This window comes from Nothobranchius furzeri, chromosome 1 (genome assembly GCF_043380555.1).
Source record: "Nothobranchius furzeri strain GRZ-AD chromosome 1, NfurGRZ-RIMD1, whole genome shotgun sequence".
Lineage (NCBI taxonomy): Eukaryota > Metazoa > Chordata > Actinopteri > Cyprinodontiformes > Nothobranchiidae > Nothobranchius > Nothobranchius furzeri.
Window position 1 is genome coordinate 64,527,528 of NC_091741.1, and position 20,641 is coordinate 64,548,168.

At 45.5% G+C, this 20,641-nt stretch overlaps 1 protein-coding gene across 2 annotated transcripts in view; it reads left to right on the forward strand.

Moving 5' to 3' along the window:
- Positions 1-20,641, forward strand: part of stard15 (StAR-related lipid transfer (START) domain containing 15) — a 40,163-nt gene that overhangs the window by 14,236 nt on the left and 5,286 nt on the right. For both annotated transcript variants that reach the window (XM_015952593.3, XM_054739435.2), the window contains exon 2: positions 8,875-9,022. In XM_015952593.3, the coding sequence (XP_015808079.1) occupies positions 8,875-9,022 (148 nt within the window). The remainder of the gene's footprint in view (positions 1-8,874; positions 9,023-20,641) is intronic.

Here is a 20,641-nt window from a genome sequence, read left to right on the forward strand (position 1 = left end):
AATTTTATTCAACCAAATTTTGTCACTACAAATTTTTATTTTTCATGAGTGCTTCTGGTTTTGCTGTAGTAAAATCAAAATGAGTTATTTTGATTTTTTAATAAGCCTGACTTGATCCTTGTTATAGTTTGATCGGTTCCATGAATTGTTTGCCAGTTTGGAATGTTGTTGTGTGCTGTAGTGATGTGTCGGTCGCGAACGAACCGGCTCTAAGAGCCAGCTCTTTGAAGTGAACAACGGGAGCCGGCTCGTCATTGGGAGCCGTCCCCTCCCCTCCCCCCCTCCCCTCTTGCTTTGGTGAAAGCTACAGGCGATTGGTCAACATGTGTAACTGCGTGTCCAGACTGTCCAAACACAGAGCAGTAGGAACGGGGAAGAGGAAGGATCAGACTCAGACACACAGCAGAGTACATGTGGGTAGAGGGAGACGAGAGGGAATGAGGAGGAGGAAAAAGGAGAGCGAGAGAGGAGAGTGCGACGAAGACGGTGAGGAAATGAGCGCCAGCAGTCGGAAAGTGGAGATTTCTTATAGTGTTCAGTTATTAAATCCATAGAAATGATAAATGTTTGATATATTGCATTTTTTTATATTAGTAAATTATTATACATATAGTTTTGCATTATTTTGGTGATAAATGTACTCTACGCAACAGAAAATCTGAGGAGCCACTTGGGAGCCGAAAGAGCCGGCTCTTTTTGGTGAGCTGAGCCAAAAGAACCGGCTCTCTCAAAAGAGCCGGAATTCCCATCACTAGTGTGCTGGTTTACGAACACGTCATTATTTGATGTCCTTGTGATTATCTCATGATTGAATGATTGATTTATAAGTGTTTTTCTTGTTAAATCTTAAGAAGACTGGATTTAGAAATTAAATATCAATTTATCCAAAGGTAAGCAAATAATTAAACCATTCAAACTGTTACTGTGGAACCTGTTCCCGAGGCACTTTGCACTGCAGATGTTGGGCTACAAGATCAAAAAAGTAACAAACCGTTTTTGCTAATGACTTAACAGAGCCAGCCAGATTAGGTTGTAAATACTTCATATATGGTTTTTATTCTTGCATCAGACTTTTCACTAAGAGCAGGTTCCACATCTGTTGACCTTGAAATTTGTTTTGAATTCTAGTTTTGTGGCATCTTCAAAATTGTATGAACAAGTATTTCCAGCCATGCTTGGATATAACTCATTATGCACTGTGAGGAATGGTATTGCCTATCAACAATGTAAGTAATAACCTTTACAGTAAACCTAGAACTGTTCTTATAGATGAACTGATTTTGTCCTTGTTGGAAATTGATTAGGGTGAAGTTGTTCATCACCCATGACATTCCGACTGCGTCTCTGTTTCCAGCAACACATCTCCACATCACCTTTTCTAAATGTGACACATCTACCTTTTAGCCCATAACATCTAACCCCACTGCTTAGCAAGCACAGGCTCTGGTACAGAGAGTTACAACACGGCAGTTCCAACAAGTGAGACAACTTCGTCTCCAATGGATTCTGCATGAGGAACCACACTAGGTTCATCTATAGTAACCAGAGCTATAACTGCTAATTGAGGTGCTAGAAATGGTTCCAGTTGCATTTAGAACAAAACTAGAACAGTGTCTCTGGGATAATTTTTAGTGATATGATTTTTAAAAAGCTTACACCTAGCTATTACAGGTCTCTTTGCTCTGAGTCACTTGAGTGTTTTTAAAAGAAACTCAGTCTCTCTCCGTCATTCCAAGCCAATCCACCTCTTTCTTAGTCCTGATGTCATTTCAAATGATCCCAGTGATTTTCCAAATTAGAGGTACTCTTAATCGTTGAGGTTGTCCAAGTCACGTGAAGTTGCCCAAAGTCACTTAAAGGTTCTCAAAGTTTTACCTCAGTTGCATTCTATTAGACTATTTCCAAATTGCTGAATTGAATAATCTCATGAAGTTGCTCCAAATGTCTCCAGATCATTTGAAAATGCACAATTCCTTGTTCAGTGTCTCTGGGGTGTTTAATTAGCTCTAACTCTCTATGACCTGCTTCAAATTCTTTTGAGGCTTACCAAGTAACCACAAGTCTTTTCAAATCACTGATTTCTTTACCAAAGCATTTGTTTTGTGTCTCAGTGTGAGAATTATATGTCTACGCACAGCCTCATCAGAAATTCCTATAACACTGTGCCAGCTGGAATTGGCTGGGATAAAGTCTGTCAGTGTTGTGCAGGACCAGACTCATCCAGTCTATGGAGCCAGCACTGCACTGACAAAAACATTGAAAGCAAACACAAATCCCTGAGTTTGTCTTTACACTTGCACAGTGTCTGAGAAAACTATTCACATTAGTCTTTTCCCAAACCGGAGAGAGAGAGAGCTTCTGACAGTGAGCAATTATACTCTATACTACATTTTTGCTCTAGTAGCTATTTTCCCCTGGTAACAATACTGTCGCAAGCACAAGTAGTTTTGTTTTATTATAAGCTAATCTTTTTTCAAATTAGTTTTGTTGACAACCAAGCAATACTCCAAATCTCTAAGATACCAAGAGGAGATGTATGCATTTATGACATTATTGTAGCACAAATTTAGTGTTTTATTTCCTTTGGGACAATTTTCATACCGTTGACGTTGGAAGCTTTAAGAGTAGAGGCATGGTGAGAATCTCTAAATATTGTCACAAATGTTGCATTTGTATCTTAGCAACAACTGAGCTAATGACATGATACATGGTCCGTTTTCACAAGATGCACATTTGTGGACTCACTTCAATGTGAAAGGTCATCACCGTTGGACCTAGGACTATTCCGATCCTAAGAATGCTTTCATACAAGTATGCTCCAAGTTTTTTCTGCCCATTATATCGAGGATGTATTTGGTCCTTTGCATCCTTCTGTGGACTTGGTTGAAGGTATCCCTCAATGCATTGCAAACCATTATGCTTTGAATGACTGAGGAGAACGCTCATCATAACTGTTGTTTTATATGGAAAAATACCAAAAAAGGAGTATGCTGGTGAACGCTATGTCATCCAGGTCATGGTAATCCAAAAGGGTTCAAATTAAGGCTACTAGACTTTAGTTTCTTGAAGACGTTTCACTTCTCATCCGAGGAGCTTTGTCAAGAATTGACTCCTTTTAAATAAAGCAGTATACAATTGTCTGTTATTAGAAATAATTGTATGTAATCTGTAAAATTTTCTGTGTACTTGTTTTTTTCTTCAGATTTCAAGATTTCTCAAAATTCTAATTAGCCACCCCACTGTCAAAATAAAAGCTGCATTGCCTTAAAGTTGCTTTCTGGAGTTTTCCCCTTTCAGAAATGATGTATGATTTTTCAGAAATCTGTAAAAGGGATTATCTTGTCATGTACTTTGATAAAATGTAAGCAATGTCTTTTTTTATTTAATTATTTTTTATTAATTTTTTGCTAAACACGCCCCCTGCCCCACAGTGCTCCGTGCAATAGGAAACTGAGCGCCGACCTGAACTAACCAATAGCGTTAAACTACTGCTTAGATGCTTCAAATTTAAGGAATACCTTGGCTGATGCAGAGTTGATGAGATTTTCATGGACAAGAAAGTCTCTAAAATATAAATATGAGAATGCATGACATGAGAAAAATACTTGCAAAACAACGTGTTTTAGCTCTGTTTGTCGGCTACAGAAGCACATTTATAAACAGAAACGTGAAGTTGCGATCTTAAAGACCAAGTCACCCCCAATCAACTTTTTTTTCTGATAAACTTTATAAATGCATGTCTAATCGTGCTGCAGACACGTGTAGTCAATAGTTTCGCACTTAAGTGCATTTTAGATGAAAGTTTTTATTTTTTGCCTAAAACTGTCAGTGTTGTACTGTTGTCAGGTAAAAAACTCTGCACTGCCTTTGAATTTAAATCTGTGATCGCTATTGGCTAAGAGGTACCCTAGAACGTTAGCTGGTACCATATGATGTCACAATGTCGGTGTGTGTGTGTGTGTATTTGTTAGTGGCTCCCCCCTCTCGTTCTGCTCGGTAACAGCATTTGTTGCATTTTTCAAACAGGAAGTGGGAGTGGAGTAATACTCTGGTAGGGGGTGACTTGCTCCTTCAACAAACAGAGCAAAAGTTTTTTGTGTGATATGCTTGTCAGCCACTAGATGGTGCCATCAGATAAGAGAAATACTCCGGAAAGAAGCTTTAAATAGCTCAGTTTTGATGAAAATTAAACTTTTTTCCTCATCTAACAGTGGGAAATGTTGGTATTTTATCCACTTTGATCAAACAGGGGCCAAATATTGTTCAAACATTATGTATTAATTGTTATTTTGTTATTTAAGGGACAAATAAACTTTGTTTTTATGTCAAGCCATTTTTGTAAACTCTTGCAACAAGCAGAACTTGTTCCATATGATCCTAACCGAGCACTTGGCTCTCAGACTGCAGGTTTACTGGTGGTTCTCAGAATATCTAAAAATAGGATGAGAGTCAGCTCTTTTAGCTATCAGCCTCCTCTCTTGTGGAACTAGCTCCCAGCTTTAGTCCGTGAGGCAGACACCTTGTCTACTTTTAAGACTAGGCTTAAAACGTTTTTATTTGATAGGGCCTATGGTTAAAATCTGATGTTAGCCCAGATCTGGACAAGTGGGGGAGTAGAGGGAGGTGGAGAATACAGTCTGTAAAGACAGCTCTCCCTTGCCCTGCCTCCTACATGCCTCCATCTAAAAGGCTAGGTTATCCAGAGTTATCTCTGTAGTTATGCTGCTATAGGCTTAGACTGCTGGAGGACATACTGACCACTTTCCACACTCTACTACTTTCTTCTACAATCTGCTCTTTAACTGTATTATTTCCTGCTATTTCAGCTGTTAAAGGGACTTTACGGAGTTTTGAATTTTTATGCTTGCGATTGCCCCCTCAGGCCAAAACCGTAACGGCAGCTTCAATAGTAGGCTCGTGCACGAGGCACGTGGTACGTGCTAGGGGTTGTATGAACTAGTCGACTAGTCGACTTCACTGCTCTGTAGTGACTTTTTATGCCTTTCAGTGACTAGTCGCTGTCACATGATAATGAGCGACAAGATGCAGTCCTCAGAAAAGACGGCAGGTGACGAGCCCCTGTGCATTGGGAGACAACGCGCTGTGCCAGAGTGTCGGTACTGACGCCCACCGTAAAACGGACATTTAACCAAATTGTGACGTTTACCCTCTTGCAATTTAACCTTCCCCTCACCCCCATCCTAATCTTAACCAGCGTGCACATGCAAAGCTCTGATCGTTGACGCGCTACAGACATCTGCGTCCTGAGCACGGCCACAGTAACATCAAATTAGTTGTCGCCACCTCAAAAACAAATTTAACATGCGATCGTTCATGTCGGCTCATTTCCATTGATGTTTTCAGTCTTTTATTTGTGCCTGATGCGTTTCGCTGCTGTGGAGTGGGGCGCATCACCTGTTTTGTCCTCCAATAACTTCACCTCACTGATGCGGTCGGCGAGCAGCGCGCACTCCGCTGTTTTTGCGGTCGGTAGATCAATTAGAACTGCAGTTCAAAGGTAACTCATAAGGTGAAAATATATGAACCCAGGCAGCAGTTTTCTTTAGGATTGAGAGGAGATGCAGGAAGATAATAAACAGAGACAGGACAGAAAAATAGTCAAATAAAAACAAGCTAGTTTTTTTACCTGGTGGTTGCAACAAACAGACACCACTGAAGGTAATCAGAAGTGAGGAACCAAAAATGAAATAATTATTTTAATGTTTAGAGCAGCAGGAACTCTTGAGAGGGGGGCCCGGAGGACAGAGGAAAGGAGAACGCGCAGCTAATTAATTAAATAATTTGGTTCTGTACCTTTCTCTTCAGCACAGCTGACAAAGGTTTATGATGGGTCAGTCTTCCTGCATGCTCAGATCATGCCCTTCCCTTGCTTGAAAAATTGTTCCAAAATGAAAGTTGAACCCACATCTTTTTTTATCTGTGAATTAAATGCCGTTTGGCGAGTCTCAAATAAAAATTTGGGCATCTTACTGTAAAAAAATATACCAGAACTATGTTCACATCCAGAATCAAACCCGGTGCTCTTGCATGAGAGTCTGATGTCTTACTCAGTGAGCTAAAGCACCAGTGATGTCCTTTGTAACTGTAATATTTATATCCTTGATGACAGCTGAAACAACGTTCAAAGAACGGTTTGGAGCGAAAATGGCTATTTTGTTGCCAATTTGCTGGAAATATCTAGAAGAAAGTAGTTAAGCGTCCTCAGAAATGTAGCTAGGTTCGTCACTAGGCGTTAGGAACAGCGACAAAGTTGCTGAGTTGGCACTACCTCACTCTCTGCTGCTAAAGCTACTGATAGCAAATGCTACGGGCTATGCCTGAGCGTGAAGGAGCATGAAGCAGCCTGCTCGACCCAAGTAGCTCTCTTTTTCTGTGATTTAACAGAAAAACAGGCAATCACAGTAAAAATGCCAGGGCTCATTCTACAGGACGAGGGCATTGCAGGAGAATGTATGAAGAAGAAATTTATTATTTCTGTACATGTTTTGGCTGTCAAACTTCCATAATGCCACTTTAAGTTTATTTTTTTCTCTTGTGTTTTTCTCCCCATAAAAAGCTACAATGATTTTCTGCTGAACTGTGGTGCCCTCGTGGAGGGGGCCATTGGCTTGAACACTGTTGCTAACCACTTAAACATTCTCCCTCTCCTGATAATAACATTTTACTTTCTTTGTCATTGAATGTTCTACTACTATTTTACCCATTTAATTATAGATTCACTAGGATAAATACAATAATGTTTATCTCTTGCTAAATAGAATATTTACTAAGCAATCACAATGTAACCATAGAAACACTACTTAGTATTAGGGGTTGTAGGAACTAGTCGACCTCCCTGCTCTGTAGTGACTTTTTATGCTTGTCATCGACTAGTCGCTGTCACGTGATAAAGACCGGCAAGATGCAGTCCTCAGAAAAGACAGCAGGTGACGAGCTCCTGCGCGTCGGGAGGCGACGCGCTGCGCCACTGACACCTGCCGTAAAACGGACATTTGACCAAATTGTGACCTTTACCCTATTACAATTCAACCTTCCCCTCACCCCCATCCTAACCTTAACCAGCTTGCGCATGCAAAGCTCTGATTGTTGACGTGCTCCAGACATCTGCGTCCTGAGCACGGCCACAGTAACGTTATCAAATTAGGTGTCGCCACCTCATAAACAAATTTAACACACGATCGTTCATGTCGGCTCACTTCCTTTTATGTTTTCTGTCTTTTATTTGTGCCTGATGCGTTTCGCTGCTGTGGAGCGGGGCGCATCACCTTGTCCTCCGGTGACGCACCTTACCGGTGCGGCTGGCACGCACCCCGCAGTTTTTGAGGTCGGTATATCTTTTAGAGCTGCAGTTCAAAAGTAACTCATAAGGTGAATAAATATGAAGCCATGTCGCAGTTTTCTTTAGGATTGAGATGAGATGCAGGAAGATAATAAACAGAGACAGGACAGAAAAATAGTCAAATAAAAACAAGTTAGTTTTTGTACCTGGTGGTTGCAACAAATGGACACCATTGAAGGTAATCAGAAGTGGGGAACAGAAAATGAAATAATTATTTTAATGTTTAGAGCAGCAGGAACTCTGAGAGGCTGCAGGCGCGCCAGTAAGTTTGCGGCCGCTGCGCAGGAGGAGGGGGGGAGAGGGCTGAAGCAGAAACTACCATTGTTTAAAAAAAATGTGTTTAACTTTGAAAATGTGGGCGCAATTTTAATTGTCAAAAAAAAATAACTTCACTTAACCAACCGACCCTGGTGTCCTTGTCAAGAACATACTTTTCAATTACAAAAGAACTTACAGCAGTAGCTCAGGAGGTAGTTGCGGTTTGTCCAGTAATCAGAAGGTTGCAGGTTCGATTGCTGCTCCCACCAGAGAATTCTGCTGTTGTGTTCTCATGCAAGACACCTAACCCACCTTGCCCGCTGGTGGTGGTCAGAGGGACCGTTGGCGCCAGTGTTCAGAAGGCCTCGCCTCCGTCAGTGCACCCCAGGGCAGCTGTGGCTACATTGTAGCTCATCCCCGTGTGTGTGTGTGCGTGTGTGTGTGTGTGTGACTGATTGTATTGTGAAGTGCCTTGGGAGGTTGTAGAACCCTAGGAAGGCACTATACAAATACAGGCCATTTACCATTCTCAGTCATCAAACCCTCGTCGGGACTCTTCCTTGAATCTGACTTCACGGATAAGTTTGGAGCTGGGTTTGTTAACTTCATGGGGATGTTGTTTGTATTGGTTTTCTGTCAGACACAGGATGATTAAGGTCATCTGTGTTGCCTGAAGCTTTACCTGAAACTCCAGAACACCTAATGAGAGCTGATCTCTGTCACCAATGTACCTCTGAGCAAGACTGTGATCAGATGTCTCCTCAGATTATAAACGAGAAGAATTCAGAACCTAATCCTTCACTTTCCTTAAGAGTGAATCCAACATGACGAGTTGGAAGTTTACTACAATGATCCCCACCTGCAGTTACGTCTTCATGTAAAACCCCTATTTACATTCCAGCAGAGCACGAGGAGAGGTTGTGTTTGACTTGGTTTTAATTGTATTTTGCTGTCTGACTGAAACATATAGCACTTAGATCTTTTTCAGATTTTTTATTGTGTTAGATGTCCTCATTGTTAGGTACAGCAATTGTGAGTGTGAGTAGAAGGTTGCAGGGGGCAGTTATTTCCATATTCGTCCATTTGACGTTTCATTGCAATATGCTCTGCAGTGTATTGAAAGGTGTGGAAAATAAGAGCTTTATTCAATCAATAAAAGTTGAAAACATGGGACTTAAACCCCGCTCAGAGTACAAGAACTGAATTCTTCAGGCTTCAGGGGTACTGAAATGTTTCCTTCCGTGTTTGTGTTTCAGATGAGAATCGTGTGCAAAGATGTGACTGCTGAGATGTTGTATGATGTCCTCCATGACACCAGTTATCGTAAGAAGTGGGACGCCAACATGATTGAAACGTATGACATCGCCAGGCTGACGGTCAACGCTGACGTGGGATATTACTCTTGTCAGTTACATCACCTCTCACAGCTCTTTACTGGGAATGTAAAATACTGTTAGTCAGATAGACTTTCCTGGAAACACAGCTATAATAATAATAATAGTAATAATTATAATAGATTTTTTTTTCATTTATGTTTTGTGCTTTTCGAAGCAGCCAAGGACACCTTACAGCAGTATGCATGGGTCAAACATACCAAAGTAAATGTGGAATATGGAACATTGTAGCCCTCCCACTGTCCTAATGGGTGTGACCCCACGAGGAAAGTTGACCATTGAGCAGGATTGATGGTTTATCCCTTGGGTCCATGTGGCAGGGGTGAGGAGTGAGCACCACCTCACCCCTGCCACGTGGACCTCAAGGGATAAACCATCAATCCTGCTCAATGGTCAACTTTCCTCATGGGGTCACCCATAAAGACAGTGGGAGGGTTAATAAAAAGCTATGGTTAAAAAAATAATACCTCCACGGGTGTTTAGAGGTGTGCATAATTACTGTACAATTTTCCTTTAAAAGCTATATTTAAAGAAAAGAATAATCAAGTTTTGATTTTGTCTGACATGACACTGGGCTTATGATCACATCTACCAGCCACTAGAGGGCACTGTTGCGCTAAAAAGTCCGCTCGGCGAGGCTGGGACTGTGAAAAATGGCAGACTTAACAAGGTTATTCTGGGCCCAGATAAAGTACTAACAGTAACTACGGTTGTAAAAGAAACTTATTTGGAGAAATTATTCCTTACCCTGTACGATGTGTCACTGGACATGGTGCTGGCTGGTCACTTAACATGTCACAAGTGAACCAACACCCGGACGTGTCATTTGGAATCGTAGGACGACCAAGGAAGGTTGCGGCTGTCTTGCCTCTGATTGGCTGAAATGGCTCTTCTACGATTGGCTATTTCATGTAAGAGGAAACTTTAGGTTACTATCGTAACCCCGGTTCTCTGAGTAACATGAGTGAGATGTCTCACTATGGGATACGCCCCTCCGCGGATTCCTCAGAAGCACTTATCTCAATACGCCAATCCTGATTGGCCAGTGACCGTGACGTACGCGTCCCCCTGCTACTATAAGTAGCAAGCGTCCCAACGTACGCACTATTCAAGATAAACACCTCTTCTCGCTTCGCCCAGCAAGAAGGGTTGTCTGGTGAGACATCTCACTCATGTTACTCAGAGAACCGGGGTTACGATAGTAACCTAAAGTTCTCTTTCTTAACATTCGTTTCGATGTCTCACTATGGGATATGGAGACTCCCGTATTGCCAGACAGCTTATCCAGCGATCACCAACCTACAGGGATACATCTTGGCCCGCCAAAGACCCCACACTCAGAATCGTGTGAGTCATTGCAGGGACCAAAACATCAAGCTTATAGAAGCGTGCAAATGCAAATGAAGCCCAACTTGCTGCAGCACAAATCTCCTGGATTGACAGCCCCCGAAAAAGGGCCCAAGAAGCAGACAGGCCCCTAGTAGAATGGGCCCTGAGCCCAACAGGTGCCTGAATGTCCTGACAGGAGTAAGCCATAGAAATAGCCTCCACAATCCAGTGGGAAAGCCGCTGCTTTGTGACAGGTTTCCCCTTACGAGGCCCACCCCATGACACAAAAAGCTGGTCCCCCCTGCGAAGGTTCTCCGTCCGATTCACATACTCCTTGAGCGCGCGAATCGGACACAGCTTGTGCCACCGCTCTTCCTCAGGAGAGGAGAAGGGTGGCGGGTAGAAAGCTGTGAGGATAATAGGAGAAAAGGAGCCCACCACCTTAGGCACAAAGGCAGGGTTGGGCTTCAAGGACACCTTCATGTCACCTGGTGCAAACTGGGTGCAGGATGGGTGCACAGAGAGAGCCTGTAAGTCACTAACTCGCTTTGCAGATACCAAAGCCAGGAGTAGCACCACCTTAAGAGACAGGATCTGAAGGTCCAGGCCGTCCATAGGTTCAAATGGAGGCCCGGAGAGGGCCGACAGCACCAAGGACAGATCCCATGAGGGCACCAGGGGTCGGGACACAGGGAGAAGCCTGCGCGCGCCCCACATGAAGCTACACACCAGGGGGTGTTGACCTGCCAATTTCCTCCCAAAACCCAAGTGTCGGGCGGAAATGGCTGCTAGGTACACTTTAATGGTGGAGAAAGCCTTCTTCCCATCCAACAAGTCTTGCAGGAAAGACAGAATGACGTTCACCGGGCATTGGAAGGGTGAGACCTCCCTGCCCTGACACCAGGCTTCAAACACCCTCCATTTACAGTCATATAGGGACCTAGTGGAGGGGGCCCTAGCATTCTGAATGGTTCGAATGACTGCCTGGGGCAGCTCTGCTGACACTAGCCCACACCCCTCAGGGGCCAGGCCCACAGGGCCAGCCGTTCTGGATGAGGGTGGAAGATCGAGCCTCCCGCTTGGGACACCAGGTCCCTGCGAAGCGGCAGTTTCCAAGGTTGGCCCTCCAGGAGCTGGAAAATGTCCGCCACCCAATGCATGGCTGGCCAGTATGGGGCCACCAGAATGAGAGTGTGGCACTGGGTTCGTACCCTCAGCAAGGTGGGTGGTATCAGGGCCACTGGGGGAAAAGCGTAAAGCAGTCCCCGTGGCCAGTCGTGCGCCAGCGCGTCCACGCCGAGTGGAGCGTCTCGGTCGCGCAGGGAGAAGAACAGAGGACACTGAGCATTCTCCTTGGAGGCAAAAAGATCCACTACGGCTGTGCCGAACCGGATCCAAATCTGTTCCAACACTGCTGGATGCAGGCTCCAATCCCCGTACAGGGGTGTCCCTCTGGACAACAGATCCGCCCCCCGATTCAGAACACCCGGGACATGGGTGGCTCTGATTGAGAGGAGATGCCTGCTGCACCATAGGATCAGTCTGCGTGCCAGCGTGTGTAACCGCACGGAGCGCAGCCCCCCCTGGCGGTTTATATAAGCCACAGTCGTGGTGTTGTCTGTTCTCACTAGGACATGATGGCCGGAGAGAAAAGGCAGGAAGCGCTTCAGGGCCAGAAAGACCGCGAGGAGTTCCAGATAATTTATGTGTGTCCCCCAGAGCTCTCTGCTCCACACACCCCTGACAGAGCGACCCTCCAGGAGCCCCCCCCCAACCTGACAGGCTCGCATCTGTCGTGACCACTTTCCTCACGAGAACCAACCCCAAAGGCACCCCCTGTGCCAAGAGGGAGGGGTGACGCCAACAGCGGAGCACCGCGACGCACGCTGCAGAGACCGTCACCCTGCGCGCTCTGTGGCGCACTGGAGAGAGACCCAGAGAAGCCACCCAGCGTTGAAAATCTCTCATGTGTAGACGGCCGAGTGGTACCACTGAAATAGCCGACGCCATGAGACCCAAAAGCCTGAGGCATAACGCAAACCGCACCGAACTGTGTAGGCGGAAGCGCGCCAGGCAGAGCGAGAGCGCGTTCACGCGCGGTGTCGAGAGACGGGCCGTGAACGCCCCTGAGTCCAGATTCAGACCTAGAAAGGTTATTTTCTGGGAGGGGAGTAAAGCGCTTTTCTGCCAGTTTATCCTGAAACCCAGACCACACAAGTGATGGATCACAACCAGCGTGTTTGACGCTGCCTCCTCTCTGGACCGTGCCAGCAGGAGCCAGTCGTCTAAATACGTGGCCAGCCGAATGCCCCTCCCTCTCAGAGGGGCGATCGCTGCCTCCGTACACCTGACAAACACCCTCGGGCTCAGCGAGAGGCCGAATGGGAGCACGGTGTATTCATAACACACTCCCTGAAAGGCAAACCTAAGAAATTTCCTGTGTGGAGGGTACACGGGAATATAAAAGTATGCGTCCCTCAGGTCGATTGAGGTGAACCAGTCGTTCTGGTGAATCAGACGCAAAAGGGATGAGAGCGTGAGCATTTTGAATCTGTACTTTCTGAGGCATCGGTTCAGGGCCCTCAGATCCAGGATCGGGCGAATCCCGGTCCCTCCCCGTTTCGGGACCAGGAAGTACCTGGAGTAGAAACCGCTCTGAGACCGATCGGGAGGCACAATGCATATCGCTCCCTTCTCCAGCAGGGAGGAGATTTCTCCCTGAAGGATGTGAGCTGACGTCCCCTGGGCGTGGGAGAACACTACGCCGGAGAATCGAGGAGGAACTGAGGCGAATTGGAGCCTGTAACCTCTCGAAATAGTTCTCAGCACCCAACGTGAAGCAGAAACCGCTGTCCATTCCTCCATGTGAGTGGAGAGCGGTGACACAGCCGTGACACACGGAGCACCAGCTCCCTCCAGAGGTTGTGGGGCAGCGGTGCTCGTGGCAACCACTGCGCATGCGCGGGGGCTTTGTGCTTTGACGGCCCAGGCGTGCAGGGACGACGTTTGGCTGGCGGGTAAGTCTGCCAGGGGCCGCCCCCGCCTGGTTCCGCTCATGGGTAACATTTTTATTGATTTTTGCTGCACCCTTGACATTTCGTCTGGATGCGTCAGCGAACGTTTTAATGCTCCTTGAGCGTGACATGTTTGTGAAAAACAATGTGAGTGCTTGTGACGTGTGTTTTGAGCCGGCACAGCCGGCTGCACGTCCTGGCCCCACCCTGGACCGCTCGGGGACTCTGCCGGAGGGGTTCCGTGAGGGGGGGGAGAAGGCACCGTGGCAACATCGAACAGGAGGAGCTGGCGAACGGGGAACTGCCAGCTGCAGCGTCCGGAGGGAAAGAACTCCGTCAGGCTGCCCTCTTCTTCTTCCTCACCTGCTGACCGCTGGGTCGGGTGGGTTGTCCCGACGGCGGAGCGGCTTGGTTGCCGGATCTCTGAGGCCAAACTGGTCGAGGCGCTGAGCCCGAAGGAGCTGGTTGGACAGCTTGAGGCTTTGGGCGCTTTGGGATCCGGAACTGAGGCTGGGCTCGGGCAGCTGCCTGAGGCAGGTTCAGCCGAGCCGGCAGCGCCGGTGAGGGTTTACGGGGAAGGCAGAGATGAAGGGCCTCATCCTCTTTCTTTTTGGCCTCACACCGTTGCTGCATTGATACCAGGGCAGAGCCAAAAATGCCTTCAGGCACGATTGGCATGTCCAAAATGTCCTCCTTCTCTCTATCAGAGAGGTTGGAGAGGTTCAGCCATCGTGCACGTTATTGAAGCACCATCATGCCCAAAGCTTTTCCCGTGGCCTGGACCGCGCAGCGCTGCACACGCAGGCAGATGTCGGTCAGTACGGTGATTTCCTCCCACACCTCCGGGTCCGGCTTCGTATTCATGTCCTCACAGAGCTCGGCTTGGTACGCCGAGAGCATGGAGGAGACATTCAAAGCTCGGACCGAGATGGCGGCAGCCTTGTACGCCCTCTCGTTCAGCGCCGACTGGAAGCGGTCCGCCTTCGCGGGGAGAGCGGGAGGCCTGGAGGAAGTTGCCGAGAGCCGTGGGTGCAGGTGGGCTGCAACCAGCGGTTCCATCGGCGGCATGCGAAGCATGCCAGCCTTCTCCATCCCCTCGAAATCCAGCGAGGAGGCTCCTTGGACAGGAGACCTGGAGCTGAAAGGGTGTTTGTCCCAGGAGGACCTCACTTCTTGGAGAAGCTCCGGGAAGGCGGGAAGGAGGGGCTTTGCCGCTCTTGTGGCCTGAGGCAGCTTCTTTCCCTCGTAGCGGGACCTGACAGCCTCAGTGACCATGGTGGGCCAAGGGATGTTGAGCCTGGTCACAGCGCGTCGGCAGACTGACTGCATGTCCAGGTGGGCGGCCGGAGAAGCCGCTCCATCCCTGGGAGAGGACGGAAAGCTAGGCATGGAGGCCTGAGCGATGGGGAGAAAAACGTCGTCATCCTCGTCCTCCTCTGAAATGAGGAGTTCCGAGGTGCCCCCGTCGTCTCCGTAGTCCAACTCCAACACGTCCTCGACAGGGTGGCTCGGACCGGCCGGTTCGAGCTGTGAGCCCCAGCTGAGTTCGGCACACGGTTCCGGCTCCGGGAGGACATGTTCGCTGGCGTCCCCAGGCGGTGGCCCAGGGGCCGGCAGGCAAGGGTCCTTCCCCGACAGGCTAGCTTGGCGCGCTAGCCGCCGGCGAAGGCTCTTCAGGGTGAAGCAAGCGCAGCTCTCACATGACCCGGGGACTTCCAATGCCAGCTGGGCGTGTTCCAGCCCGAGGCAGCTCGAGCAGACCTTGTGCGGGTCTGTGCTTGAGATTTTGTTCCCACAGGTACAGAGGCGAGCTCCTGCGCCGTCGACTCCTCTGGTGGGAGGAGCGGCTTCCATGTAGGCTAACTGGTGTGTTAGCAGAGAACGAACAGATGCACTGGAGTGTGAAGCTGCTCGTTATGCCCCGAGCCTATGGTGAAGGCCAGGACAGAAGGACAGTAAGTTAACGTTCGGCGACGGAGAGAATATTAGAAGGCTCCGTCTGTGAACAGTTGAGCTAACTTACCTCAGAGATAAGCGACCACCGAAGCGAGAAGAGGTGATTGAATAGTGCGTACGTTGGGACGCTTGCTACTTATAGTAGCAGGGGGACGCGTACGTCACGGTCACTGGCCAATCAGGATTGGCGTATTGAGATAAGTACTTCTGAGGAATCCGCGGAGGGGCGTATCCCATAGTGAGACATCGAAACGAATGTTAAGAAAGAGAACTGCTGTGTTCCCTCGCTCCAGGGATTTTATGTTTACAGCCAGATCTTGATGAGTTTTTTTAAGCAAATGTGAACTCACTGGTATATTAACCATTCTGTCCTCTTTTGCAACAAACCGGTTTAAGTTTTTAAATTTTTTTTATAACAGACCCCCCCCCAAATAACATCAGTTGTGAGCTTGTAATAAATCTTGTTGCATTTTATCCCACTGTTAGACTGACTTTATATTTGTTGGCTCTATTGGGGTTACCTTATTATTTAATGATTAGGAAGAAGAAGAAGAAAATATCATTTCTATAGCGCCTCTCAAGATAAAAATCACGAGACGCTTCTCAAAAACAAAAAAAAAGTAAAAATATAAAAAAGCATTTAGAAAAGGCTCTTATGTCTGCACTATAATAGGTTAAGGCTGCTTGAGCACATTTCTCAGCATCTGATTAAATGTGTAGCAAAATTTAATTCAAAGTTGATTAAAATTTAGACCTATTTTTCACCAGTTTACATTATTCTAGAAGAGAAACAGACCAGCTGCTGGGCAAAATAGGTCAGTTTTATTATATTTCATACCCAGATAAGGCACACATGTATATCCTATTTACTCTGCTGCAGTGGCGGGCGGTGCATTCCACCCCTGCGCCTTCAGTGATTTCCTATTCAATCCAATCTAAATTAACACACCTTAAAATACCATCAATATGACATCACAGCTGGAGAAACCTCTCTCTTTCACTCTCTCTCTCTCCCACACACACACGCACACTGGGACGTAATTTTGGGGGGGGACGGGTGAGACATGTCCCCCCCACTTTTTCAAAAGGCAGTTTTGGTCCCCTGCACTTTTTTCCGTCCAAAAACAATATTACGCTCCATTAAATGGATTTGGTTGAGCACTAGGACCGAAACGGAAACCGGTTTCCTATTAGACCCGCCCAAAAGCTAATCTATTGGCTCTGCTGATACTTGCTAACGTATTATTGGCTGTTGCTGCTGTCACTCCAAATTGTAAACAGTCAGAACGTGCTCACGTTGTTTTGCTAGTTTGGAGCCGCTAGGGAACACCGGTACTGAGTCACATCGTCAACTAGACGCTGTGTAATATCAGAGCTCAGCTCAGCTTCCATTACATAACATTTGAATAAGTGTTCATTTGTGAGTCTTTGGTAGTTAGGCACAGCCAGGAGGCAGCATGTCAAGAAAACGAAAAGTGGATATAAGAGACTTCTTTCAAAGTCAAAACGTAAGTTGGAACATGTGACACCCCTGCATTAAGCTCACTCACCTCCTCCTTCACACACATACTCAAAACTAACTTTTACAAACTCATCTCCTCCACATAACTGACTCCTCAGACACAATTTATTCGTATTATTATAATTATTTTTTTATTATTACTATTATCATCATAATTATTATTACTAGTAGTAGTAGTAGTAGAAGTGTAACTTCAAAACTTTTATCATTTAACTTTATTGTAAACTTATCTATTGCAATGTATATGTTCACATTAAAAAGCTCTGAAAAATGAACAGTATCATCATCATCAACAGATTTTTTTAAGCTTAATGTCAAAGATGTACACTTTTCATTAGATTTATCTTATTTTTTCCATTTATTTTTTGTGTGTTGAAATGCAACAACTGTTTAAACACTTTTAAGGGAAAAAAACATATTTAATATGTTTTTATACACTCAAATGTTAGGGTGATGATCATGTGTAAAACATTAGTTCAGCATGTCCTCTAACACAGCAAATGAACAAACGGCCAGATCTCAGGAGGAACCGTTTATGTATAAATAATTTTTATACTTTTGACTAGGCCTGGGAAAGTAACAAATTTTGCTGGACGATATTTTGTCCAACAAATTGTTGATGATAAACGATATCAATCATTGTCAACATTATCTAGACCAAAATAACCACTAATATAATGTTAATATATCATAATAATGCAAGTACACCCTTTAAAATGCAACAAATAAACCTTCATTTAACATTGAAATGTCCAGAACCAGAACTTCTAAATGAATAAAAATAACAAACAAAAATTAAATAAAAAAGGAATCTCACTCCCTGTTAGAAAATGTTGCACCAAAAACAATAAAAAAAAGACCCAAAACAATAAATACAATGGCCTATCCATTGTCAACAGCCAAAACTGCACTTCAATAATGATAATAGATAAAAATAATAATAGAGTTGTACATTTTTTAACTTTGATATATATATATATATATATATATATATATATATATATATATATATATATATATATATGAGGATGGAAAAATTATTGAGATGGGCACGTGACGTGTCAAGGGGTCTTTACATAACACCCCCCACCCAAAATCCGCACAAGCCTGCTGTGTCCCCCCCACTTCTGAAATCAAAATTTCGTCCCTGCACGCACACACACCAGTGCTGGTCAAGACATGTAATTTCCGGAGCCTTTGAAATCAAACTCGCATTCCCAATTGAGGGTAGGAAGCTAAGACCACAGATACTGTCAAATCTCAAAAATGAAAGACAGGTTTAAGAGATGAGACAATAAAATAAATAAGTAAAGCAAACACATTTGCATTTGTTTAGGAGAAAATGGCACCGCGAAACAATGTGGGCGCAGCTGCGCACACCACGTTGTACACAATATTAATTGCATAAACAGAATAATTTCATTTAGCCATTTTATTTCGTTACCATTTCTTGATTATTAACGAAATAAAATGACAAAACATAAAAAAATACTAATAAAATGTTTCTACTCACCAACATAAATGTCCAGCATGGATCTCCTCCTCTCCTGCTCATTTGAAAATAAAATCCATCCTTCTTTCTCTCCTCAGGAAAACCTCAATGGCTCTGTCATACAGTTTATCTGTGCGCTTCAGGTCCATGAGTAGAGCCTTTTCTATGGACATGGAGGCTAATGCTGAAAGTCGTGTCTGTCCGGTCGTGTTTCTGGCGTACGTTTTTACGCGCTTTAATGCTGAGAATGAGCGCTCAACAGAGGCAGTGGACACCGGGATAGTCACAGCCAAACAGGCCAGTGCGTAAAGTTGTCCCATACTCTCACTCAGGTTTTTGCTGAGAAGAAAATCGTGTAGATCAGCGGGACTTTTTCCTTCAAAATCAGCCATAGCATACATTACAGTCAGTTCTGTTTTAAGTCGGGGAAGATCAAACAGTGGTCCGTGGCTCTGTGTTAAGCTGGAGAAGGCTGCTGTCGGGAATTTTTTTCTGTATGTCTGAAAGTGCTGGGGGTCAAGAAGGGAGAGAAACATCAACATTTCATGGTCCTGAAATCGATTCCTTGTCTGGGAAAGAATGTTGTCCAGAATGCTGTTGTGGAGTTTTTGGTAATGTGCACGGAGATCACCTTGCGCCGTGCGTTGGCCTCTGCGCACACTTGGACCACCGGAGGCGCGCATTGCTTCTTCATATATCTCACTGAAATTGCCCCTCTCTTGCTCAACTTTGTCACAAAACTCGTTCAGCCTGGCCATGCAGAATTGCACATCCAATGATTTGGTCTGCAGTATTCCAAAAAGCACATCAGCATACTCAAAAAGCCCATTGAATGTGTTGAGCAAAAAACAAAACTCAAAATCGTCCAGCCGTGCGTTAAATCCATCTGCAGAAAGCACGGTGTCCTCATCATACTCGTCGTGATGGTCCAATATGTGACCAAACAACTCCTTTAGAGCAACTCGATTCTCAAAGACTGCATTCACCAGTCTTGATGAATATTGCCACCGTGTTGGCGCAACACGAGGAAGACGCCGTTTGCACACATCATCCAGCAACTGTGTGCGCTTCGGGGATCTGGAGAAAAACGCAGCGAGGCCATTCAGATTGGCAAAAAAGACCTTGCACTCTTTAAGCTTTGAGGCCCCTTGAGTCAGCACTAAATTAAGACGATGTGCATAACAGTGAATGAATAAGGTCATAGGTGCCTTTTCCTTAACTTTAGCCTGCACCCCGTTTAGTCCAGATGCCATCACCGCTGCACCATCGTAACACTGTGCAACAACTTTGTCCAAACAGCATTCATATTCCTCAAGAATACGGAAAATAAGCGCGGCAAGGTCATCAGCTCTCCTGCCACTAGTTACATCCACAAATTTGACAAAACGATCCTTGACACCTGTGGCTGTCACATAGCGCAGGACGAGTGCCAGTGCCACGTTACCCACGTCTGTGGTTTCATCAACCATGACGGCGACAAAAGGGGCTCTTCTGATCTCTATTTTGATCTCACCTCCCATCACTTCTGCAATAGCATAAATGAGGTCATTTTGTATTCTGCCTGATGTCCCAGTAAAGACCCTGGTGGTCAGGTGGTAATGCAAGTCGGCGTCATGTTCAGCAAGAAAAGATATGCTCCGCATAATTCCCTCTATTTAATGACTGGGGGTTTTCATCATGTCCCCTAAATGAAAGTTCTTGTTTACCCAAAAATATGACACAATCCATCAGCCTTTTCAATATCTCCCTATTTTTCTTCACCTTTTCGTTGTGGAGCTCCGTGTCCTTGCGCGCCTGTTCACTGAGCTGCAGATCCACTCGGGTGTCCCCAAAGGTTTTTAAAAGCACCGTAGCTTGTAAGTGGCCAGCCGTGCTTTGGTGTCTCTTTGCTGCCTTGGTGAAACAACTTAAATTGGCAAATCCAGTAAAACTCCAAATACCAAATCGATCTGATGCGAGCAACAGGCATTCCCAGCAGAATAACCTGCAGCGGTTCTCTGAAGCTGTTAGCCATGGGTACCGTTCATAGTTGCTTGCCTGAAAATGACGAACAAATCCTTTCCCCTGCTGGGACAAGCCAGCTAGCATTGGAGTCGGACGACCTGTTCTCACAAGATCCATTTTTTCTTGAAAGGTCCGTCTTGAAAATGGTGTGGCAAGTAAATCTGCCACCAAGTCCGTCCCTTCTCCTCTTTCAGCCATCATTTGTACAAAAATACACCGATAGCTGCCTATCTCCGTGTTTAGTTTTGATATTTTGCTTCATGCCGCTAGAAAAGTTCAAACTACTGCTTATCCAATCACAGGATGCGTTCA